The sequence below is a fragment of the Mobula hypostoma genome, chromosome 29 (assembly GCF_963921235.1).
Source record: "Mobula hypostoma chromosome 29, sMobHyp1.1, whole genome shotgun sequence".
Classification (NCBI taxonomy): domain Eukaryota; kingdom Metazoa; phylum Chordata; class Chondrichthyes; order Myliobatiformes; family Myliobatidae; genus Mobula; species Mobula hypostoma.
The window spans coordinates 16,618,756-16,645,899 of NC_086125.1; the positions used below are offsets into that span (position 1 = coordinate 16,618,756).

Below are 27,144 nucleotides of genomic sequence, written 5' to 3' on the forward strand. Positions count from 1 at the left end.
AGTGCTCAAGTTGAGGCTTTGAAACTTTGGTCACTGCTTTAAATGTTGTGTCTAAAGATTATGCAAATAATGATTAATCAATATTGGATACAAAGTGCAATAACACACAATGTGCTGGAGGAGCTCAGCAGGTCAGGCTACATCTATGAATGGGAATAAACAGTTGACTTTTTGGGCCAAGACCCTTCCTCAGAACTGGAAAGGAAGTGGGGGGGGGCAGGAAGTCAGAACAACAAGGTGGGGGGAGGGAAGAAAGAAGTGCCAGGTGGCAGATGATAGATGAAACTGGGAGAAGCAGAAGGGTGAAGTAAAGAGCTGGGAAGTTGATTGGTGAAAGAGATTAAGGGCTGGAAAACACGGAATCCGATTAGGTGTTAAGGTAGGTGTAGCACTTATTCCACTTGCAAGGATAAGTGCTGGGAGGAACAAGTGGACAAGAGAGTTGCACAGGGACCAGTCCCTGCAGAAAATGGGAAGTCAGGGGGAGGGAAAGATGAGCTTGGAGTTGGATCTCGTTGGAGATAGTGGAAGCTACAGAGAATTATGTGCTGGATGCAGAGGCTTATGGGGTGGTAGGTGAGGACCAGAGGAACCCTATCCCTGGTGTAGCAGCAGGAGGATGAAGTGAGGGCAGATGTACATGAAATGGATACGAAGTTGCCACAAGCACAAATCAGTGTTTTAATTACTGTTAGTGAAAGAAACCTACAGTAATATAGTTACCTATAGTAATTGAAAAAGAAAGATTTGTATTATATCTACACTAATTTTATTCAACTAGGAAATGTATATAGAATTACCCTGTATAAAATAACTATGAACATTTTAAAGGCAGCAATTGATCTAACATCATAATCAGATATCAAGAGGCAAGATCTAACTCTCACTCTCTTTCATTCTCTGTTTCAGCCACCCTACAACCAACTCCACAAGCCCTGTAATGCAGAGATGAAATAATGACCAACTGCTGCTTGAATATTCTGACTTTCAGGATTAAAAAATGTCCACCTTTAAAAATCCACGGTAGGTTATAATTGTACAAGTGGTAGATATCATTTAGTAACATAATAGCAGCAAAATAATTTAGTCTCCTAATTTATTTTATATTTTCCAAATGTTATCATCTTTCACCTTTCCTCCTATCAGATGACATGTAGCCATACAGCTGGGAAGGCTCCCAGTCTGTTACCATTTACTGCAAAAGGATTTAAATACAAATGTAGGAACGTTGTGCTTCAGTTCTTTAAGATACTGGGTAAGACCATATCTGAAATCCTATATAGAGAATATGCTGTCTTATTTAAGGAAGGATGAATAGGAGTTGGAAGTAACTCGGAAAAGGTTTCCTAGACCCATACCTTGAATGGGTGGATTGTTTAAGTAAACAGATTGTACAAATGTGACTTGTACAACTGAAATTTAGAAGAGTGAGGAGGGGTTTACTTTGAAGGGCTTTGACAGGATGAATGTGGAGAGGATGTTTCCCCTTGTCAAAGAGTCTAAAACTAGTGTCATTGTTTCAAAATAAGGGGCCACTCATTTCAAACAAAGACGAAACTTATTTTTTTCTCTCTCAGAATAAATTTGGACCTCAAAGGATAATGAAGGCAGTCTTTGACTATCTTAAGGCATTGTTAAGCAACTGTTGGACAGATGAGAATGTAGAATTGTGGTTATCATTTCACCATAAGGGCAGGGGGCGAGCGGCTTATTCCTGCTCCTAATTCATATGTTTGCCTTTATGTCTGTATGAGAATCCCAGGTTTGATCTCATTAAGGGTGGCAGTAGGAGGAAACAAATGACTCCAGCTGCCAGAGCTAGTGAGGAGAAAATAAAACTGGGGCACACATTCTGATCATAGGTCCAGAAGATAAATGGGAATGTGTCCATGTTTAATGAAGACAAACTGGTTTAGTTATGAAATACATCTCTCATCCAATGTTAGATACAAAGTTCAATTGCTTAGCCCACAGGTTCTGTCCCAGAATCTACAGAGAACAATCTCAATCAAATATTACACTGATTTATGAATATGTGTCGAATAATATTCTTACAATATTTCTCACACTGTGGAAATGCATCAAAGTACATCATGAAACCATGTGCAGAGTGACAAAGCATACATTATATTCACATGCTCATCATCAAGCAGAAAACCAACAGAGAATGAGAATAAAATCAATAACTGGAAATGTATTTCCAAAGGTCTAATCTAAAGAAAGGAATATGCAAGTTACTTTCAACTCGCAAGAAGAGTGACACACCAGTGTCAAGAAAAATACATAATAATTCTATTCAGCTCAATAGTTTATATTTTTTCTGGGCTAAAATGTTAATGTGACCAGTTTTAGAAGTGCTATGTAGCAGCCAAACAACGTATCTAAGATCGCCTCTGGTAAGCTCCAGAGAAAAAGATATGTGCAGAACAGGTAAGAGGCACTGTATATATTGCAAAGGATGAAGCAATTTATATTATATGAGCTTCCTCTGTCTATACTGTGCAGAGGCACAAAAGCCTCAAGAAATTACATACATCAAATTCCACAAAATCATAACATTTTCTCCCATCTCACACTTTTCTACAACACAGAAGATTTTTTTTGCAGCCCATCAATTAATGCTCGTGCTCAGAATGAGTTGCATTCTCCCCCTTAGTTATATGTAACCTATTCACTCTCAATGCACAAGAATTTTTTATTCTTAGCAGTGTAGAGGGAACTTGGGGGTCCAACTCTATAAAACCCTCCAAGCAGCCAGGCAAGTTGATAGGATGGTTAAGAAGGCAATACAGTGTGTTGACCTTCGTTAGTTAGGGGACTGAGTTCAAGAGCCACGAGGTAATGTTGCAGTTCTACTAGTCTCTTTTAGACTACACTTGGAGAATTGTGCTCCATTCTGGTTGACTCATTATAGGAAGGATATGGAAGCTCAGGAGATTTACTAGGATGCCGCCTGGATTAGAGAACATGTGTTTTGAGGAAAGGTTGAGTTAGCTAGAGCCTTTCTCTTTGGAGCGAAGGAGGATGACAGGCAACTTGATAGAGGATATAGGATGATAAGTGGCATAGACAGAGTACACAGCCTGTGCCCTTTTCCAAAGGAGGTAATGACTAATACCAGAGAATATCTATTTAAGGTGGTTAGAGGGCAGTTTAGGAGAGATGTCATGGGTAGGCTTTTCACACAGAGGGTGATAGGTACCTGGAATGCATTGCTGGTGGTAGTGGTAGAGGATGATACATAAAGGACATTTAAGAGACTCTTAGATTGTAATACAGGTGTAAAAAAATGGAAGGTTATGGGCTATGCAGGAGGGAAGGACTAGATTGATCTTAGAATAGGCTAAAAGCTCAGCAAAACGTCATGGGCTGAAGGACATTACTGTGCATAATGTTATACATGCTGTGTTCAAACACAAGAAAACAGGAGCAGAACTAGGGGATTCCATCCCTCGAGCCATACTTCTATTCAATATGATCCTGGTTGATTTGTATTGCCCTCAATTCCATTTCTGTACCAGATCCTCATATCCCCAATCTTCCAAAAACGTATCTGCCTCCATTTTAAATACTTCTAATAAATTCCAGACCTTCACTACCTCTGTTAGAAGAAACCAGTTGACTGGCTGCGTGTAGTTCTGTCCTCTTGGTCCCACTACTGTAAACATCTCATCATGTCTCTTAACTTCAAACCTATTGACTATAAAACTCTAGAAGAAATTGTGCTACACCTGAAATCCTCCTCCTGTTCCCTTGACATTTTACCAACAACCTTTTTTAAATACGTTTTTACTTGCGTGGCACCAGACATTCTGCAAATAGTCAATACTTCTCTTCTATTAGGCTACTTCACGAAAGCCCTGAAAACTGCAGTTATTAAGCCTCTTTTAAAAAAGAACAACCTAGATGCCTCACACATCAAAGTTGCTGGTGAACGCAGCAGGCCAGGCAGCATCTCTAGGAAGAGGTACAGTCGACGTTTCAGGCCGAGACCCTTCGTCAGGACTGAGTTGCTTGAATTTCCAGCATCTGCAGAATTCCTGTTGTTAACCTAGATGCCTCAATAATTAATAACTACAGGCCGATATCAAACTTACCATGTTTAAGTAAAACTATTGAAAAGGTTGTTTATCAGCAACTTTTAGCACCAACCCCAATTCTTTTGCCAGGCACTACAGCAGGGGGAATTTACAGTAGTCAGTATAGTGACTTGATGGACTGTGGATCAAGGTCTCTTTGGGAGCTTTTACAGTTGCTTGCAGGGTGGGGCCGGTGCTTTTGCTGGTGTGAGTAGGGGAGAGAGGAGTGGTACACGTGCTGCTGCCTCTGCACAGGATGGGAGGAGGTGGGGGTTTTGGGGCATTGATGTTCGAACATTCATTCTATGAGGTCTCTTGTATCATGGATGTCTGTGAAGAGTACACATTTCAGGTTGTATACTGTAGACATTCTCAAATATTAAAGGAACCTAAATCTAAATGTAACAGATTACACATCTTGGATGTGGGAGAAAACTGGAGCACCCAGGCAAAATGAAGTCATGGGGGAGAATGGAAACTGTACCCATACATCAGCAGATGTCAGTACCCAAATCTGGGTCACGAGAGCAGAGGCAGAACCACTGTGCCTCCCTTCTGTCCAGATTTATTAACTTAATTTAAATTTCCCAGCTACCATGGGGATATTCTAACCTACACTTGAACACAGGTGAAGGAAAGGGCTTGTGTAGTAACTTCTGTGTCAGGTTATCATTTTCTACACATTTCTACAAGAAAGCATCACACTTTATACATTGCACAACATTTGTCCATTCTACATTCTATTTCTTGCATTTCTCCTTCCTTCCCAAAGCTATGAAAGGGTCCCTCCTATCCTCATCTTGCATTCCAGCTGCATTCAACAGAAAGAAAAAAAACTCCATATGCTGGAAATCGGAAACTGAAACAGAACATTCTGGAAATACTTAGCAGATCAGCCATTAACTATGGAGACAGAAACAAATTTAACACTTAAATCTGATGACTTTACATTGAACCCAGGTACAGATGACAAAATAAATTCTTAGTTGCTTAGAAGGGGAGAAATGGAAAGTTCAAAGAAAATTTATTATCAAAGCACATATATGTCTCCATATACTACCCTGAGATTCATTTTCTTGCAAGCATTCACAGTAGATTCAAAGAAACACAACAAAAATGAAAAATGACATACAACAAAGACAAACAAACAACCTTTGTGCAAATGATAACAAACTGTGCAAATACAAAATAAATAAATAAATATTGAGGTCACGAGCTGTAGAGTCCTTAAAAATTAGTTCATAATTGTGGAATTAGTTAATTGCTGGGGTGAGTAAAGTTATCCCCTCTGGTTCAAGAGCCTGGTAGTTGAGGAGTAATAGCTATCTGAACCTGGTGGTATGTGTCCTGAGGCTCCTGTACCTTCTCCCTGATAGCAGCAGTGAGAAGAGAGCATGGCCTGGATGGCTGGAGTCCTTGATGATGGATGCTGCTTTGCTGTGACAATGCTCCTTGTAAATATGCTCAGTGGTTGGGAGGACTTTACTTGTAATGGATGGGCTGTATCCACTACTTTTTGAAGGTTTTTTCTGTTTAAAGGCATAGGTGTTCCCATACCAGGCCATGATGCAACCAGTCAGTAGACTCTCCACCACACATATATAAAAGTTTGTCAAAATTTTAGATGACATGTTGGACCCAGGACAGATCCTTTAAAATGATAACGCTCCCCCAAAAATTTTGAAGTTGCAGACCCCTTCCACCCTTGATAAGAACTGGCTCATGGACCGCTGGTTTCCTCCTCCTGTAGTCTATAAATAGCTCTTTGGTTTTGCTTACATTAAGTGAGAGGCTGTTGTGGCACAACAATGTCACAAAGTTTCACTTTGTAGGAGGCGATAGCATTCAAACCCTGCCGTAGACGTTCAGCATCCTGAGATTCAAGTTTAGCCTGGAATTGCCATTTTCTACTTGAGGTGGCTATCCAGAAGTCATACCCGAACCTCTTGTATTTTACTTATCCGCCAGATTCAATGTAATTGATCTGGCCCTCAGCAGATTGTGGATCTCTTGGCTCATTCAGGAGCTTCCAGTTAGGGAAGATGCTGAATGATTTTGTGGGGACACACTTGTCCATGACTGTCTTTATAAAGTCCATGAAAGATGTGGTGTATTTGTACAAGTCCTCTGATAAGTTCTTGAACATGGCCTCGTCCACCAGCTTGAAGCAATACTGTAGCCGCTCCTCTGCTTCCTGTGACCACTGTTGCCTTTAATTCTGCAGCCTTGATCTTTAGCCTCTGCCAGTGTGCAGGTAGGAGGAAGATAGCCAGATGTTCAGATTTCTTCTGGAAGAAGACAGCATCAGCAAACAATGTGATGAAGGAAGACATTCTCCAGTCAGTTCACAAAATTACTTCTTTCTCTTCTTCTACACCTTCTTTCTCATTCAAATATGGTTCTGCTACTGTTGGAGCCTGTGATCTACATTTTGGTGGTGTGTTTTCGGGCTGATTGAGCAACTTGGCTGTTTCCGAGGGTGTTCGGTGAGGTTTTGAACAAAGCATGCAGCCTTGAGGCCAAGAAGCCTGGAATCTACGATCGACTCCATTTCTCACGGATGCTGTTGATTAAAGCGTTGAGGAAGATTGAAATCATCGAGGCGAAAGTGGAAGGCGAGCGGGGGTTCAGTGCTGTCTGCCAGCCTCTTGCTTGCTGCTGCCTGAAGATGATGTCTGCACATGACGGTCTCTCTTGCTCACTGCTCCCAGAGGAAGGTCCCTGTATTTGAATGGTCTCTCTCTCCCTCTCCCTCCCTCACCCTCGATGCTGTTGGAGGATGGTGCTGCCCAAGTCCCAGGTCTTGAGCAAGGTTTAATCGAAGTGGTTTGTGGATTGGACTCTGTAGTTTTCATTATGATGTGTTTCTGGTCACTCCTTTTTTTGTTGCTATTTTGTGAGATTTTGATCAGGGTGGCCTGTAGATAACAAACAACACAGCACTAGATTGAACTGAACTCAGCAGAACTGAATATGCCTGGACTCTTGCTGTTTTATAGACTGGTTTTTGCTTGTTTTTGTGCCATTTGCGTGTTTTTTTGCATGCATTGGTGAGGAGGGGTTTGCTGATTTTCTTTGAATGGGTTCCATAGTTTTCTTTATTTTTGTCTTCTGAGGGAAGACGAATCTTAGGGCTGTATACTGCATACATACTTCCAAATACAAGTACTGTACGTTGAATCTGAATCTTCCTGAAATGCAGTATAAGGATCGAATGGTAATTGTAGTATAATAATGGTCAAGTGCGTTGGAATCCCTGGCACTATAGGTGACATGTTGATGACAATTGGCAAATCTGACTGAAGCCCCAGCAAAGATTTAAAAGGTGTCAAGCTAGGCTGTTGCTAATTGCAGAACTCAAAACATAGAATATTTGCTTAATATCTGCCCTTGACGTATGTAAACTGTGGTCAGGATCATGGAGGAGAACTCTCTTGGTAAGTAGAATGTATAGCATTTAATCATTAGATGCTCCAGGTCAGCAGAACAAGAGAGTGACAAGACTGCTACGTCTAAGCACAATGAAAAGTGTTACGATACGCACCCGACAGTGCCATCTTCTGGGGTTAGATGCTCTGACTCTCCGGAACATGGATCACTCGTGTGGACCCTTTAAAGATTCAGCCTGCCCCGCTAGTAGGCAGCCATGTTTTGGGTGCCAGGATTTTAACATGAAACCCCGTTATACCAGGTGTCTCTAGAGATGCACCTTGTTAGTTCCCCGCCACCAGACTTAGTGGTGAGAAAACTACCATACATCTCCATACTCCAGACTCCATACATCTAGGATCGTTATGACTTCAGTCTCACCAAACCCGGGAGGTTGGGATGTCTCGCTCACCTGAACCCCGATCCATGTGAATACTGTGTAATTACTGCCCCCATGCAATCGCCTGTCGGCAAGAAATAACATTCCGTACACTGCATACAATTCTAAAGAAAGCATATTTACAAATTTCAGCTTTATCAAACAGTTACATAAGAACATAAGAAATAGGAGCAGGAGTAGGCCATCCGGCCCATCAAGCCTGCCCCGCCATTCAATAAGATCATGGCTGATCTGTCCGTAAACTCAGCTCCATCTACCTGTTTTTTTCCCATAACCTTTAATTCCCCGACTATGTAAAAATCTATCTAACTGTATCTTATATATATTTAGTGAAGAAGCCTCAACTGCTTCCCTGGGCAGAGAATTCCACAGATTCACCACTCTCTGGGAAAAACAGTTTCTCGTCATCTCCGTCTTAAATCTTCTCCCCTGAATCTTGAGGCAATGTCTCCTAGTTCTAGTCTCACCTACCAATGGAAACAGCTTTCCTACTTCTATCTTATCTATCCCTTTCAAAATTTTGTATGTTTCTATAAGATCCCCTCTCTTTCTTCTGAATTCCAGAGAGTATAGTCCCAGGCAACTCAATCTCTCCTCATACGTTAACCCCTTCATCTCTGGAATCAACCTGGTGAATCTCCTCTGCACTGCTTCCAAAGCCAGTATATCCTTCCTCAAGTGTGGAGACCAGAACTGCACACAGTACTCCAGGTGTGGCCTCACCAGTACCCTGTATAGTTGCAACGTGACTGCCCTGCTCTTGAATTCAATCCCTCTAGCAATGAAGGCCAACATTCTGTTTGCCTTCTCAATAACCTGTTGCACCTGCAAGCCAACTTTTTGCAATTCATGCACAAGCACTCCCAAGTCCCTCTGCACAACAGCACGCTGCAATCTTTTACCATTTAAATAATAATCTGCTCTTCTATTATTCCTTCCAAAGTGGATGATCTCACATTTAGCAACGTTGTATTCCGTCTGCCAGACCTTGGCCCACTCACTTAATCTATCTATATCCCTCTAGAGACTCTCCACATCCTCTGTACGATTTGTTTTTCCATTCAGTTTAGTGTCATCAGCAAATCTGCTATCTTCCAAATCATCAATGTAAATGGTAAAAAGCTGCAGGCCCAGCACCAACACCTGCGGCACCCCATTCACTACTGACTGCCAACCGGAGAAACACCCATTTATACCAACCCTCCACCTTGTATTGGTTAACCAATCACTATCCATGCCAATACACTTTCTCCGAATTCATGCATCCGTATCTTATTTATAAGTCTCTTGTGCGGCACCTTATTGAAGGCCTTCCGGAAATCCAAGTACATGACATCCACCTGTTCCCCTCTCTGCACTGCACTCATTATGTCCTCAAAGAACTCCAGTAAGTTTGTCAAACAGGACCTGCCCTTTTTGAATCCATGCTGTGTCTGTCTAATGGAACCACTCCTTTCTAAATGCTTCGCTATTTCTTCCTTAATGACAGCTTCAAGCATTTTCCCGACTACAGATGTTAAGATGCCTGTCTTTTGCCTACATCCTTTTTCAAAAAGTGGCGTGACATTTGCTGTCATCCAGTCTGCTGGGACCTGCCCAGAGTCCAGAGAACTTTGGTAAATGATTACCAACGCGTCTACTACAATCTCCGCCAATTCCCTCAGCATCCTGGGATGCATCCCATCAGGCCCTCTAGTTTGCTCATCACTATACCTTCAGTGACAGTGATTTTATCTGGGTTCTCACCTCCCATTTCGTCCATAACATCATTCTTTGGCATAATAGACGTGTCCTCCAGCGTGAAGACCATTAGTAGGAAAAAGAAAGAAAAAAAAATGAAAGGGCCCATTACAGTTAACCCAGTCCAAATGTGCACATAAGTTGGAGCTCATCTTGAAGTTATCTTTAACTCGCACATTGGGCCCACCCATGGTCTGGGTGAAACCCCACACCACCTTCCAAATGTCACTTGAAATTCATCTTGAACAAATGGGCTCCCCCCAGGGAGTATTGGTCCTTCCTCCTTGAAGCCATTCATCTGCACATAGCACCTTGTGCAACAGGGACGGCATCCTCAGCCATCTTCACTCCTGTCTTCTTCCAGCTCCCTCCAAAAAGACCTTGACCCACACCAGTATCCCTCACAAAAAACTCTCCACCCAGCATTCTCTAGAACCTTCTCCCAATTCCACCATTCTAATTGGATGACACTACATTCCTAAGCATGAACATCACAACCTCATAATTCACAACATTAGGCAACAACATCACGAGCTCAAACCCAAACACTGAAAGCAGAACAGACTGCTCTTACAGAACTGCTAAAATTAAATACCTACAGCATAGCAGTAAAAATCTTAACCAGGGAGTTTTTAGAAAACTGTCCTCATTTCAGACTCATGTAGTGTTGATTCTTTTCTTCGACACTCAGCCCTTGGGTCCTAACCATCCTCACCTAAGTCTCTTGTCACATAAGAGTTTATCATGAAACACAAACCCCTACCTTACCCGAATGTTCTGTAGATTGATTCATCTGGTAGATTGAGAACTTTTCAGGCATAAACACCCTATCCAACATGTCTTGAGTGAACCACGTCTTAATGAAACAGAGAACATGGCAATCCCTCATTTCCATTTGATACAACAATCTTGTCCTTAGATCCATTGTTTTGTTCCCAGTCATTGTACATTCGCTAACAAGATGCTGAGGGGAGGAGTTTTTACACCCTGCCATTTTGGCTTTTAGTCCTCCCCTTCCTCCTCTCTTCTGCCATGTCCACTTAAAGGTGCCATACCTGCATTCCTGAGAGTTGAGTGCACTGAGTCTATCAGAAGATGGTAAAATCGCCAGTTTGTTTTGCAAGTTGAAAAGTACGTTACTTAAAGGGAAATTATAGGCTGCAGATTGCAGCAACAATAGTTCAGAAGCATACCTAGAAGTTTTGTGAGCTGCCTGCGAAATGTCACCAAGTCTCAGTTAGCCTGACTTCAGTAGTTGAGAAGATGTTGGAATCCACTGTTAAGGATGAGGTTTCAGGGCACTTGGAAGCACATTATTAAATACACCAAAGCCAGCATGGTTTCCTTAAGGGAAAATCTTGCCCGACAAGTCTTTTGAAATTCTTTGAGGAAATAGCAGGCAAGAGAGACAAATGAATATCAGTGGATGTTGTTACTTTGAAGGCCTTTGACAAGGTGCCGTACATGAGGCTGCTTAACAAGATAAGAGCCTATGGTATTACAGGAAAGATACTAACATGGACAGAAGGGTGGCAGACTGACAGAAGGCAAAGAGTGAGAATAAAGTGGGCCTTTTCTGGTTGGCTGCCAGTGATTATTTATGTTCCGCAGGGATCGGTGTTAGGACAGCTTCTTTTCACTTTATACATTAATGATTTGACTGACGGAAATGATAGCTTTGTGGCCAAGTTTGTGAACAAAATGAAAATAGATGAAAGGGTAGGTAGTGTTGAGGAAGCAGAACAACTTAAGACATATTAGGAGAATGAGCAAAGAAGTGCCAGATGGAGTACATAGTGGTGCTAGAAGGTTTGTGAACCCTGTGGACTTCTCTCTATTTTTGCATATGACCTAAAATGTGATCAGATTTTCACGCAAGTCCTAAAACTAGATAAAAAAAGAACCCAATTAAATAAATAACACAATAAACATTATACTTGTTCATTTATTTGTTGAGAAAAATGATCTAATATTACATGTATTTGTTGGAAAAAGTATGTGAACCTTTGCTTTCAGTAACTGGTGTGACACCCTCGTACAGCAAAAGCTTCAACCAAATGTTTCCGGTAAATGCTGATCAGTCCTGCACATTGGCCTGGAAGAATATTAGGCCATTCCTCCTTACAAAACTGCTTCAACTCTGAAATGTTAGTGGGCTTCCTCGCATGAACTGCTTGCTTCAGGTCCTTCTACAGTATTTCTATAGGTTTAAGGTCAGGACTTTGACTCAGCCATTCCAAAACACAAATTTTCTTCTTTTTAAACCATTCTGTTGTTGATTTACACTGTGTCTTTCGGATCACTGTCTTGCTGCATTATCCAATTACGCTATTAAGCTTCAGGTGATGGACTGCTACCCTGACTTCTCCTGTAAGATTTTGAATTAATTGTTCCCTTAACGATTGCAAGCTGTCCAGGCCCTGAGGCAGCAATCAGCCCCAAACCATGATGCTCCTTCCACCATGCTTCAACAGTTGAGATGAGGTTTTGGTGTTGGTGTGCAGTGCCCTTTCTCCTCCAAACATAGCAATGTGCATTTCTGCCAAAAAGTTCAACTTTTGTCTCATCTGTCCACAGAATGTTGTCCCAGAAGCGTGAAAGAATATCCAAGTGGTCTTTTGCAAACTTGAGACATGCAGTAATCTTTTTTTTTGGAGATTAGTAGCTTCCTCTGTTGTGTCCTTCTATGAACAGCATTCTGTTCAGTGTTTTTCGCATAGTGGACACATGAACAGAGATGTTAGCAAGTTCTAGAGATTTCTTCAGGTCTTTTGCTGTTACCCTTGGGTTCTTTTTCACCTCCTTCAGCATTGCACATTGTGCTGTTGATGTGATTTTTGCAGGAAGCTTACTCCTAGGGAGAGTAGCAATGGTACTGGGTTTCCTCAATTTGTAGAAAGTTTCTCTTACTGTGGGCTGATGGACACTGAGGTCTATAGAAATGCTTTTGTAGTTTTTTCCAACATCATGCATCTCTACAATTCTTTTTGTCCTCTGAAAGTTGTTTTGATCGAGGCATGGTGCACAAAAATGGATCTTTCTTGAGAAGAACAGGCTCTGTCAGTAGACTGACTTTATGTGTCATTTTTATAAGGCAGGGGCACCTCTACAACCCACAGCTCCAATCTCATCTCATTGATTGGAGCACCCGACTCCAAATAGCTTTCACCTACTTTTTCAAATAATAATACAAGTAATATTGAATCATTTTTCTCAACAAATAAATGAACAAGTATAATGCTTTTGTGTTACTTATTTAATTGTGTTCTCTTTATCTAGTGTTAGGACTTACTTGAGGACCTGATCACATTTTAGGTTATACTTATGAAGAAACAGAGAAACTTCTACAGGGTTCACAAACTTTCTAGCACCACTATAGTGCAGGGAAGTGCAAGTCATGCATTTTGGTAAAAGGAGAAAAGGTGTACACTATTTTCTAAAAAGGAAGAAAATTCAATAAGAGGTGCAAAGGGACTTGGGAGTCCTCATGCAGGACTTCCTAAAGGTTAACTTGCAGCTGAGTCAGCGGTAAGGCCGGAAAATACATTTTTGAGAGGACTAAGATAGCACCAGAGGGCAACTTCTCCGAGTCCATCTGTGTAACAATTTAAATTCTTCTCTTATTTCTTTTTCAAGGTGGCTGGGATCCTGTTGGAGTCCATGATCTACAGCTGCACTCAAACCACAGTTCTTCATGGCAGTGGGTTCCCACTCTCAGAGCTCGCTGAGCGGCCGTTTTCAATATCTCCAGCAGTGGCCTGGAAGATGTGGCCAGGGGGTACCCCTGTGGACCCGATTCCTCGCTGGTGTCGGCAACTAAAGAGCTGCGGGAGATCGGAACATCAAGACAGCATGTGCAGCTGTTGGAAGCCTCTGCTCTCGAGCAATCGCTATCTCTCAATGGTGAAGGAACATGAAATGAAAGCAATGTGGTAGACTGTAATATCAAAACAGCGAGCTCTTGGTCTTCCCTGTCACTGTGACTGATAACCCTCTCTCCCTTGTTAGTGAGATAGATGTGTTTGCTGAGGCAGGTGGGGGAGGGTTGATACTTTGCTGCTGTTTGTGCGTCGAAGGGGGAGAGGAGCTACAATTCATTCATTGGGTTTTTGTTTCTGTTTCATGGATGTCTGTGGAGAGTAAGAATTTCAGGTTGCATAATGTATACTTTTTCCTATATTATATAGAACCATTGAACCTTTTTGAGCAAGGATGTAATGCTGAGGCTTTATAAGAATGTTGTCAGATTGCACTTAGAGTATTGTGAGCAGTTCTGCGCCTGTAATCTATGAAAAGATGTGCTGGCATTGGAGGATGTAGAGGAGGTTCACGAGAATGATTCTGGATAAGAAAGATATTGCGTCTACAATATCCTGAAGTGGAAGGTGAACAGCCAGAGGTCGTGGTACATATTGGTGCCAATGACAGGGTAGGAAAAGGGAGCAGGTCCTGCAAACAGACCACAGGGAGCTAGGAAGGAAGTTCAGAAGCAGGACCTCAAAGGTAGTCATCTCAGGATTACTGCCTGTGCCACACGACAGTGAGTATTGGAATAGAGTGAGGTGGAGAATAAATGCGTGGCTGAAGGATTGGAGCAGGGGGCAGGGATTCAGATTTCTGTATCATTGGGACCTCTTTTGGGAAAGGTGTGAACTGAACAAAAAGGACGGGTTGCACTTGAATCCGAGGGGGACCAATATCCTAGCAGGGAGGTTCGCTAAGGCTATTGGAGAGAGTTTAAACTAGAATTGCTAGGGGGTGGAAACTGAACTGAAGAGACGGAGGAAGGGCCGGTTGGCTCATAAATAGAGGAAGCTTGTAGACAGTGTGAGAGGGAGAATAGGCAGGTGATAGAGAAGGGATGCGCTCAGACTGATGGTTTGAAATGCGTCTATTTTAATGCAAGAAGCATCATGAACAAAGTGGATGAGCTTACAGCATGGATCACTACTTGGATCTATGATGTTGTGGCCATTACAGAGACTTGCATAGCTCAAGGGCAGGAATGGTTACTTAGAGTGTCAGGCTTTAGATGTTTCAGAAAGGACAGGGAGGAAGGCAAAAGAGCTGGGGGCATGGCACTGTTAATCAGAGATAGTGTCACAGCTGCAGAAAAGGAGGAGGTCATCGAGGGATAGTCTATTGAATCTCTCTAGGTGGAAGTTAGGAACAGAAAGGGACCAAAACTCTACTAGGTGTTTTTATAGACCACCCAATAGTAACAGGGATATTGAGGAGCAGATAGGGAGACAGATTCTGGAAAGGTGTAATAATAACAGGGTTGTCATGGTGAGAGGTTTTAATTTCCCAAATGTTGATTGGCATCTTCCTAGAGCAGGGGGTTTAGATGCCGCGGAGTTTGTTAGGTGTGTTCAGGAAGGTTTCCTGACACAATATGTAGATAAGCCTACAAAAGGAGAGGCTGTACTTGATCTAGCATTGCAAATGAACCTGGTCAGGTGGCAGTTCTCACAGTGGGAGAGCATTTTGGAGATAGTGATCATAATTCTATTCTCTTTACCATAGCACTGGAGATGGATAGGAACAGACAAGTTAGGAAAGTGTTTAATTGGAGTAAGGGGAAATATGAAGCTATCAGGCAGGAACTTGGAAGTATAAATTGGGAACAGATGTTCTCAGGAAATGTACGGCAGAAATGTGGCAAATGTTCAGGGGACATTTGTGCGGGGTTCTGTGTAGGTATGTTCCAATGATACAGGGCAAGGATGGTAGGGTACAGGAACCATGGTGTATAAAAGCTGTTGTAAATCTAGTTGAGAAGAAAAGAAGAGCTTACGAAAGGTTAAAAAAACTAGGTAATGACAGAGATCTAGAGGATTATAAGGCTAGCAGGAAGGAGCTTAAGAATGAAATTAGGAGAGCCAGAAGAGACCATGAGAAGGCCTTGGCAAGCAGGATTAAGGAAAACCCCAAGGCATTCTACAAGTATGTGAAGAGCAAGAGGATACGGCGTGAGAGAACAATCAAGTGTGACAGTGGAAAAGTGTATATGGAACCTGAGGAGACAGCGAAGGTACTTAATGAATACCTTGCTTCAGTATTCACCACGGAAGAGGACCTTAGCGATTGTTGGGATGACGTACAGCAGACTGAAAAACTTGGGCATATAGACATTAAGAAAGAGGATATGCTGGAGCTTTTGGAAAACATTAAGTTGGATAAGTCACTGAAACTGGACAAGATGTACCCCAGGCTACTGTGGGAGGTGAGGGAGGAGATTGCTGATCCTCTGGCAATAATCTTTGCATCATCAATAGGGACAGGAGAGGCTCCAGAGGATTGGAGGGTTGCAGATGTTGTTCCCTTATTCAAGAAAGGGAGTAGAGATAGCCCAGGAAATTATAGACCAGTGAGTCTAACTTCTGCGGTTGGTAAGCTGATGGAAAAGATCCTGAGAGGCAGGATTTATGGACATTTGGAGAGGCATAATGTGATTACGAAGAGTCATTTCGACCATAAACTGCTGCCACAGTACACAGTAAAAACGAAACAACGTTCCTCCAGGACCATGGTGCTACATGAAACAACACAAAACTACACTAGACTAAGTGAGACAACATAAGGCTACACTAGACTACATAAGACAACACAAAAACTACACTAGACTACAGACCTACACAGGACTACATAAAGTGCACAAAACAGTGCAGGGCAGTACAATAAATAATAAACAAGATATTGGCACAGTAGAGGACAAATTACAATATAATAATAAATGATGTAGATGTCAGTCTAGTCTCTGGGTATTAAGGAGTCTGATGGCTTTGGGGAAGAAACTTGCACATTCTGGTCATGACAGCCCAAATGCTTTGGTACCTTTTGCCAGATGACGGGAGGGAGAAGAGTTTGTATGAGGGGTGTGTGGGGTCCTTCACAATGCTGTTGGCTTTATGGGTGCAGCATGTAGTGTAATTATCTGTAATGGCGGGAAGAGAGACCCCGATGATCTTCTCAGCTGACCTCACTATCCGCTGCAGGGTCTTGCGATCCGAGACGATACAATTTCCGAACCAGGCAGTGATGCAGCTGCTCAGGATGCTCTCGATACATCCTCTGTAGAATGTGGTGAGGATGGGGGGGTGGGAGATGGACTTCTCTCAGCCTTCGCAGGAAGTAGAGACGCTACTGTGCTTTCTTGGCTATGGAACTGGTGTTGAGGGACCAGGTGAGATTCTCCACCAGGTGAACACCAAGAAACTTGGTGCTCTTAACGATCTCAACAGAAGAGCCGTCAATGTTCAGCGGAGAGTGGTCGCTCCGTGCTCTCCTGAAGTCAACAACCATCTCTTTTATTTTGTTCACATTCAGAGACAGGTTGTTTGCTCTGCACCGGTCCATTAGCTGCTGCACCTCCTCTCTGTATGCTGACTAATTGTTCTTGCTGATGAGACCCACCACGGTTGTGTCATCGGCGAACTTGATGATGTGATTCAAGCTGTGTATTGCTGCACAGTCGTGGGTCAGCAGAGTGAACAGCAGTGGACTGAGCACACAGCCCTGGGGGGCCCCCGTGCTCAGTGTGATCGTGTTGGAGACGCTGCTCCCGATCTGGACTGACTGAGGTCTCCCAGTCAGGAAGTCTAGGATCCAGTTGCAGAGGGAGGTGTTCAGGCCCAGCAGTTTCAGCTTTCCAGTCAGGTGCTGAGGAATGATTGTGTTGAATGCTGAACTGAAGTCTATAAACAGCATTCGAATGTACATGTCTTTTTTGTCCAGGTGGGTGAGGGTCAGCATGGCTTTGTCAAAGGCAGGCTGTGCCTTACAACCTGATTGAATTTTTTGAGGATGTGACTGAACACATTGATAAAGATAGAGCAGTAGATGTAGTTTATATGGATTTCAGCAAGACATTTGATAAGGTATCCCATGCAAGGCTTATTGAGAAAGTAAGGAGGCATGGGATCCAAGGAGACATTGTTTTGTGGATCCAGGACTGGCTTGCCCACAGAAGGCAAAGAATGGTTGTAGATGGATCATATTCTGCATGGAGGTCGGTCACCAGTGGTGTACCTCAGGGATCTGTTCTGGGACCCCTTCTCTTTGTGACTTTTATAATGACCTGGATGAGGAAGTGGAGGGATAGGTTAGTAAATTTGCTGACGACACAAAGGTTGGGGGTGTTGTGAATAGTGTGGAGGGTTGTCAGAAGTTACAGTGGGACATTGATAGGATGCAAAACTGGGCTGAGAAGTGGCAGATGGAGTTCAACCCAGATAAGTGTGAGGTGGTTCATTTTGATAGGTCAAATATGATAGCAGAATATAGTATTAACAGTAAGACTCCTGGAAGTGTGGAGGATCAGAGGGATCTTGGGGTCTGAGTCCATAAGACACTCAAAGCTGCTGCGCAGGTTGACTGTGGTTAAGAAGGCTTACAGTGCATTGGCCTTCATCAACCGTGGGATTGAGCTTAAGAGCCAAGAGGTAATGTTACAGCTTTAGGGGACCCTGGTCAGACCCCACTTGGTGTACTGTGCTCATTTCTGGTCACCTCACTACAGGAAGGGTGTGGAAACTATAGAAAGGGTGCAGAGGAGATTTACAAGGATGTAGCCTGGATTGGGGAGCATGCCTTATGAGAATAGGTTGAGTGGACTTGGCCTTTTCTCCTTGGAGCGACAGAGGATGAGAGGTGACCTGATAGAGGTGTCTAAGATGATGAAAGGTGTATAAGATAATGACAGGCATTGATCATGTGGATAGTCAGAGGCTTCTTCCCAGGACTGAAACGGCTAACATGAGAGGGCACAGTTTTAAGGTGCTTGGAAGTAGGCACAGAGGAGATGTCAGGGGTAAGTTCTTTTTTAATGCAGGGAGTGGTGAGTGCGTGAAATAGGCTGTTGGCGACAGTGGTACAGCCTGATATGATAGGGCATTTTACAAGACTCTTGGATAGGTATATGGAGTTTAGAAAAATAGAGGACCATGGGTAACCCTAGGTAATTTCTAAAATAAGTACATGTTCAGCACAGCATCATGGGCCGAAGGGCCTGTATTGTGCTGTAGGTTTTCTATGTTTCTATGAAAGGGTTAAGGTACAAGGAGCATTTGATTGTTCTGGCATGTATTCATAGAGATCTTATTTAAACCCATTGACTATTGAAAGGCCAAAATAGAGCAGATGTGAAGAGGATGTTTCCTACAGTAGGGGAGTCTAGGACCAGAGGACACAACCTCAGAATATAAGGATTCCCATTTAGAACAGAGATGCAGAGGAATTTCTTTAGCCGGTAGGTGGTGTACCTGTGGAATTCATTGCCACGTGTAGCTATGGAGGCCAAGTCACTGGATATATTGAAAGCGGAGAGTGTTAGATTCTTGATTAGTCAGGGGATCAAAGGTTATGGGGACAAGGCAGGAGAATGGGGTTGAGCTGAGTAATAAATCGGCCATGATGGACTGTTGGAGAAGACTCAATGAGCTGATTGGACTAATTCTGCTCCTATGTTGTATGGTCTTGAGGTGTTGCCAGCACCATCTTGACAAAATTATAACAAAGTGAAAGAAGAAAGGAAATATCTGTGACATGATGGAACCAAAAGAAACTGAAAAACATAAGCAGTGGTGATACTAGCTGAGAGAGGGTAATGAAAGGAGGTGTCAACAGAAGACAAATGAGAAGAGACGGGAGGTAAAATACACTACATTATAGTTGCTGGAAATTTTTAATGAGAGTGAATTGCAGGTAAGGTAACATCTCTGTAGAGAGGAACACAGAAAATTAACTTTTTAAATGACATTTCATTGGAAATGGCCAGTTCTGATACAGACTAGGAAGGCTTTTTATCAGAAACTGTTGAATACAGGGTTAAATTCTAAGCCCTACAATGTGCCCAGATGGAAGATAAATTACTGTTCTTCAGGCTTATACTAAACTTCATTGCAAAAGTGTAGCACTAAAGCTAAAAGGTCAAAGTGAGATGCATAATTAAAGTGAGCAGTGGTTTCAGGGGCAGCGTCACCATTCTCAAACAAAAGCACAATACTGCTCTCAGGACCAAGCAAATGAATTCAACAATTTCAGATACTGCATCAAAACTGGTCAGTTCTCATTGAGGATGTAAATCTATAAAGTTAACTCTGTTTTTCTAAATTGCTGCCACACCAACTGAATATTTCCAGAGTTTACTTATATTTCAGGCTCCTACCAATTCCAGTATTTGTATCTCATTGAGACAACATTCTTCTTTCTCTCTCTTCTGTAGTTATACTTAATTCTCTTTTGGGACAGATGGCTGCAATTAACAAGCTTGCACTACCCTCCTACAAGTAACACCACCACCACTATCCTCATTCTCAAAACATCCCTCTCAGCAACCTAAGCCTATTTTTAATTCCAACTTTTCCAAGTTCTGGTTAGTGGTCATCAACAGGAAACACTAACTCTGTCTTCTCAAGTACTGCCTGGGCTCCTGAGTATATGCAGCATCTATTTTTGTTCTATGGTTGAAGATTATACTCTTTTATTTTTGATTCCTTCAACATGTTTCCAACATCAAACATGTTGTCCACTTCTTTCTTTTTTCAGCATTCCTTCAAGGACTTTAACTTACCTTCCAGCGTCACCAATATAGACTTCCCTTACTATATATTGCACTGTTGTGTGTCATCACAGCAATGCAATATCTGCCCTTCATAAAATTATTCTGTTCTCTCCCCTATTCCTTCAGCCAGGCCCTTTATCCTCTTTGTGGCTTACAGCATCATTCATTTTGTCAATAAACTCTTATGCCTTCAGTGCTTCCTTTTCACTCTCATTTCTCCTTTTTCTTCCTTTGTATCTTAAACCATACTTAGCCATATCATTTCCCAAATGAAAGGAAATATTAAAATATTAACTGCTCTTTAGTCCATAACTTCTTCCCCTTGTACAATTTTCCAACATTTACTGTTCAAATCCATTCAACACTACCAATCCTCCACATCCTTCCACTAATCTTCAATCATGGGAGCTGAGAGTGGGAAAGACTTCCAGAAAGTTTCTAAACAGAAATTTCAAGAGATAAATCATAATGTTAGATACTTCATCTCTTTAAAAGGGTTGGTAAACTTGAACTTCTCTGAGTACATATTATTTAACTTGAAAAGATTTGCTGATTGGATCTTTATACTCACCATGCTCAGAACCACTTTACTGCGTGTGCTCACTAAGCAATAAGTTATAAGCCAGAAGTAAAACTAATGACATTTCATGAGCAACTGCCTTCAAAGGTCATGATTACTTTATTGCTGCTACATATTTAGGAACTGTGGGATTAAGCAAATATAATGCATTCTCTACAGTCCCAACTCAAAACATCATCACAGTCCCATTCTGTTTTTGTTCTTGATATCTTGATGTCTTATATAGATTTTTGTCCATCGAATAATATCCCAAAAGAAACAAACATGTAAAATACACAATTGTGAAAGCTTAGTCCCAATTACAATCGTCATTCAACAACAAATTGCATCATTAAAAAGTGACATGCACTCTACATAATGCTCTTAGAAGCGCTGGTGTTTTTTTTTTATCTTGTGAAGAGGACTGGAATTCCATAACTGTATATACAAGGTTATCAGAGAGGCCTACCTGAATTGGGTGTGGAAGGTGAATTTGCCTGACTCCCTTGCTGGGCTACCACAGTTGTGGCATCTGCTGCCGTTTTGGCTGCATAAAGATTGGCCTCCTCCTGGAATTTTCCAATATTCTTCTTATACCTGATTCGTTTATTACCAAACCAATTCGACACCTGTTGTTTGCAAGACAAGAAGAATGAGTGGCATATTATAATTAATCATGTCATAGAAAATAGGAAGAAATTAAATACAGACCAAATTAACTGGCAGCATGGGATTTTGTATAATATTTATTCAAAAACGTAATTCTGATATGAAACTAAATGGATACAAATAGCAAATTACTTTCTTAACAATATTTTTGAAATGTCTATTTTTGCTCTTTTTGAAGGTGTGGACCTGCTTGGTAATGGCTCCAAGAGTACTGGCAGTCCTCCAGTATCTGAGCAAACTAATAGTCTTCACAAAAAACTAAGAATATGAGATGCCTATTTCTTTGCAATGTCATCACAACCAAATCCCATTCTGTTGTTATTTAACATTATTTTTCAGCAAGGACTAGTGAGTGGTGAAATGGAAGAAAAATAATTTACCTCTTCATTTCCTAGGGTTCTGAAATTGATTGATATCCCATTACCCAAATAAAATAAATGAATTCAGCAGACTGGGAATTAAAGATGTCTCCTGTTCAATTGGCACTAAGATTTTCTTCCCATTTAAAAGTGATTACTTTGTTCAGTTCAATAGTTTGAGAAGTTCCATTATGCTTGTAATTTACACTGCTACTTGCCCAGATAGTGCATTGAACAGATAGTTCCAACTGGTTCCATGCAGAGAGGACAACTGGATATGTATTAGTGATCTTATTTAAGTGAATGGTTACTCAAATTCAAGTTCAAGTTTATTGTCATTCAACTGTATACATGTACTGCCAAATGAAGCAACATTCCTCCTTAGCAAGGTACAAAACCCAGTACACAACACAGAGAGCAATATTATCAAAACAAATTTTTTAAAAAATCAGCTGCATTTACGATACAGGTTAAAAAGCAAACAGTTAACATCGCTGGCGCTTCATACGTGATGAGACCTGGGTAGTGCCATGGAGTTCAGTAGTCTTGCAGCCTGCGGGAAGAGCTATTTCCCATCGTGACAGTCCTTGTCCTGATATTACGGTACCTCTGGCCTGATGGAAGGGGATCAAAGAGAATGTTGGACAGAAGGGAGGGGTCACTGACAATGTTAAGCTCCCTGCATACACAGTGCTCCTGATAAATGTCTCAAATGAGTGGAAGAGCGACCGGGATGATTCTCTCAGCAGTCTTTGCAATCTTTTGTAGGGACCTGCGGTCAGATACCTTGCAATTCCTATACCAAGGGGTGAAGCAGATGGTCAAGACACTTTCAATGGTGCTCCTGTAAAAATTGGTTTGAATGGGTGGGGAGAGCCTCACTCACCTCAATCTCCTCAGGAAGTGGAGATGCTGCTGTGCTTTCTTGATGAAACAGGTAGTTTTGAGGGACCAAGATAAGATCATCTGTTATATGCTTTCCCAGACCTTGAGGCTCCCAAAACTCTCCACAGAGAAGCCATTTATGTGCAGTGAGAAGTGGTCAACAGGACTTTCTTAAAGTCCATAACCATCTCTTAAGTTTTGTCCACATTGAGACTCAAGTTATTGTGGTCACACCATTCTACCAGTTGCTCTCCCTCCTTTCTATATGCTGTCTCATTGTCATTGCTAATGAGGCCAACCACTGTTGTGTCATCACCGAATATGATGATTCGGTTTGAACTGGATCCATCAGTACAGTCGTGTGTCAGTAGTGTGAACAGTAGTGAGCTGAGCCCGTAGCCCTGGGGGACACTGGTGCTCACTGCTGGAGCTAGAGATGTTGTTGCCAATACTGACTGATTGTGGTTGTTCTGTATTAAGTCCAAGGTCCAGTTACAGACAGAGATGTTGGGACAAAACACGGACAGTTTCCCACCACCTTCTGAAGAATGTCAGTATTAAATGCCGACCTGAAGTTGATAAACACTACCCTGGCATATGAGGCAGCATTTTCCAAGTAGGACGGACAGAGTGCAGAGGCAATGGCACCATCAGTGGACCAATTTGAGCGATAAGCGAACTGGAAAGGATCCAGCGTAGCAAGAAAAGGGGAACTTTCTACCACAATGGGATACTCCATACTCACCTTCACTCAGTTTGCTTATATTATTTAGGTTCTACAATCATATTTCAAAGTAATAACAGAATCTTTATTTTTAATCCTGGACAGCTTACTCAGAAAGTTAAGTGAAAAGGAGCATCTCACTAAAAGACACCTTACTCAGATTTTCTGGTTTTGGTAGAAAATAAAGGGGTCTTTACAGTGTTAGTGTGCTAGAGACACCTGTAGCTTAAAATTGGATGGCACCTTTCACAAATGTTGCAATCAACAACCTCACATAGTTGCCTTTTCCCCACTCTCTTCATAACATTTCACACTTACAGAAAATTGGCCAAAATCATTATATGTTCCTCCTAAAAGAAACGCTAATTCATGACCTGTATAATTCTCAACATAAATACAGTTCTGTTACTAAAAAAGGGAAATCACCCTCATTTGAGCACAACCCCAATTGCAGGTACAGAGCAGAACTTATGCTGTGGCTGCTTAGAGGAGAGCTAGGCTGCAGAGGGAGATAGTTCCCAGGTTTTCTGAACAGGGCATGAAAGCACTCATTAATTAGATGTATGTGCAAAGGTTAAATCCAGTCAACTAATGGAGCTGCCTGGATAATTTTTTTTCAGTAAGTGTTTCTCTTTCCACAGATGCTGCCTGACCCATTTAGTTTTTCCAGTATTTTCCATTTACTTTTTTTTTTGAATCCTAAATGCATATGTTTAGCCTTACAGGCAAATTCCACCATCTTCCACTCACAACTCATTATACAGACAAAAAATGTTCTAGAAACTGCGTACATTCAACTGTTGGACTCATCCTACTACAGGAATTGCACCTTTGCTTCTACAGAAAACTTGCATTTCTTCCGTTCCCAGCTCTGAAATGGGATGCAAAATTGAAACACTGCCTGTTTCTCTTTCCAAAGATGCACTGGAGCATTTCCAGCATTTTCCATTCTTATTTGAGGAAAATTCTGACTGTGACTGGACAATGAGAAGTTTTTTCAACTGAAAAGTACAGTCTCACTGTAGCACAGGTAACCATGGTGAAATAATTCAACTCATATCATAATTGCTATGTTATTCTGACAATGACACTATGGCCTCCAACAAGAAGCTGATTCTACTTGGTGTGTTATTTCATACTCACAACAGCAACCTCTGAGGGAAAGACTATAAGACTACCAGGTATGCACAAGTCACATGGTCACACAAAAGAACTGCTTAATAAGGCCCATTCTTTAGAAGTCATCCATTGTGCATGACTTTAGTAATGACAGGCGCAGGTGAGGTTGAGTAGGTCAGAAATGATTACTCAACCACAAAGTAGGCCTTTGAGTAAGTGCGGTCTTCCCTGGCTTGAAATGTTAGCCCTTCAATGTATTCTTAGCCATTGCATTGTGAGGTCAATTACTGTCAGCTACTTAAGGAATTAAACAAGAATTAATTCATGAACGCAAGATAAGCAATGTAGGTAGTCCTGCAAAGCAGAAAGTTAGAAAATGCATTCACCATGAAGATTATAATTATGTTAGAAGTTCAGCAGAAATATTATTGAACGAATCACTTACTGTATATCCCAACAACATTTCCTGTCCTGAATTTAGAAGAATGAAAGGTGAGCGGTTTAAAATTTACACAACTCTTGCAGGAATTGACAGGGTATATGCAGAGTTGTTGTTTCACCTGCCTGGGTTGTCAGGAACAAAATATCATAGCTACAGGGATAGGCCAGTCAGGACAGAAAGAATAAGGAATCTTTTGGCCCAGAATGCTCTAACTAGTGGGGTTGTGGAGGTTCAGTCACAAAATACACTCAAGACAGAGATCTGCAGATTTTTATTGACTAAGTGAAAGGATAATGCAGCAAAGTGGTTCTAAGCTAAAGATTAGTAGTGGTCTTACTGAGCGGTAGACAGATACAAACAGGTGAATGGTCTATTCCAGCTCGTTTATTATATACTGTGTTTTTACTGGCAAATAAATTCAAGGAGACCCCTAGATTTTTCATTACTCCCTGAAAGTCAAAAAGAAAAACAGTAGACTCCCTCAAAACCAATGGTTCTACAGTGGATCTGTTGGCTGGTATGTCCAGTTTGATTCTGCTTTAAGCAATGAGTGAAACCTGTTGCTAAAGAAAGATTTCATTATCAGATAAATATTTGAATGTTTTATGCAGGTTTGTGTATGTACTCAGAGTTGAGTTATCCATGTTATAGTTCAGGAGCCTGATGGTTAAAAGGTAATAGCCGTTCCTTGACCTGGTGGTGTAGGACCGAAGGGTTCTTTACCTCCTACTCAATGACAGCAGCAAGAAGAGAGAATGACCTGGATGGTGGAGATCAGAATCAGAACCAGGTTTAATATCGCCAGCATATGTCTTGAAATGTGTTGTTATGTGGCAGCAATACATTGTACAAAACATAATCATAAACTGTGAATTACAGTAGTATACATACATATATAAAAAATTAAATTTTTAAAAAGTGAGGTTATGTTTATGGATTCAATGTCCATTCAGAAATCTGATAGCAGAGGGGAAGAAGCTGTTCCTGAATCGCTGACTGTGTGCCTTCGGGCTTCTATACCCCCTTCCTGATGATAACAATAAGAAGAGGGCATGTCCTGGATGATAGGGGTCCTTAATAATGGACACTGCCTTTCTGAGGTACCACTCCTTGAAGATATCTTGAATACACGAAGGAGCTAATTTTACAACTTTCTGCAACTTCTTTCGTTCCCGTGCAGTAGCCCTCCCATACAAGACAGTGATGCAGCCTGTCAGAATGCTCTCCATGGTACATCTGCAGAAGTTTTTGAGTGCTTTAGGTGACAAACCAAATCTCCTCAAACTCCTCATGAATTATAGCCGCTGTCTTGCCTTCTTTATAGCTGCATTGATATGTTGGGACCAGGTTAGATCCTCAAGAGATTTTGACACCGAAAAACTTGAAATTGTTCACTCTCTCCACTTCTGATCCCTCCATAAGGATTGGTTTATGTTCTCTCATCTTACTCTTCCGGAAGTCCACAATCAGCTCTTTGGTCTTACTGATGCTGAGTACAAGGTTGTTGCTGCAACACCACTCAACTAGCTTGATGATGTTGTTAGCTATACAATGCTCATTTGGAGAACTACAGGAGAACATGAGCCACACTGCCATTAGGACAGCAATTCAAGGGTAACTGTGGTTTTATTTCTACAGCACCTACCAAATGGTCCTGCATGATGCAAATGCTATGCTACATATCCTCCCCACCTCCTGGTCTGCTGTAAATATCCATCAACTCTGTGGCAATATTCCAAATCTAATTACCTATCACCTTCCTGTCACTGTTGCAGGTCTTCCATCACCAATCTCTCCTCACACTTCCCCACTGCTAGCCCACCACACACATAGAAACACAGGAACATGAAAGCTAGGAGCAGGAATGGGCTGATCAGTTCTTCTAGCCTTTCATGTCATTCATTATGGTCATGACTAATCAGCAACATTCAGTCCCTGTTCCAGCTTCATCCCAAGAACAATATCTAATTCCTTGGGTCTATTTAATGTTTTGGCTTCAATTGCTTTCCATAGTAGAGAATTCCAGATTTCACTACTCCCTGGGAGAAGAAATTTCTCCTCACCCCAGTGTTTAGTGATATACCCCTTGCCTCTGGTCCTGGGACTCCCCAAACTCCCTATCAGGAATGTTCTTCCTGGATCTAATCTCCATAAAGCACATAGTAACAGCTTTGG

General features: G+C 41.7%; 2 protein-coding genes across 6 annotated transcripts in view; one reads left to right on the top strand and one right to left on the bottom strand.

Moving 5' to 3' along the window:
• Positions 1-27,144, bottom strand: part of pbx4 (pre-B-cell leukemia transcription factor 4) — a 430,967-nt gene that overhangs the window by 31,997 nt on the left and 371,826 nt on the right. For all 5 annotated transcript variants that reach the window (XM_063035752.1, XM_063035754.1, XM_063035749.1 and 2 more), the window contains one exon: positions 21,241-21,400. In XM_063035752.1, the coding sequence (XP_062891822.1) occupies positions 21,241-21,400 (160 nt within the window). The remainder of the gene's footprint in view (positions 1-21,240; positions 21,401-27,144) is intronic.
• LOC134339340 (uncharacterized) lies at positions 298-21,201 on the top strand. The gene is made up of 3 exons (XM_063035756.1): positions 298-379; positions 910-1,023; positions 13,285-21,201. Exon 3 carries the CDS (start codon positions 15,305-15,307, stop codon positions 16,229-16,231), a length of 927 nt encoding a protein of 308 aa, XP_062891826.1. The 5' UTR covers positions 298-379; positions 910-1,023; positions 13,285-15,304; the 3' UTR covers positions 16,232-21,201.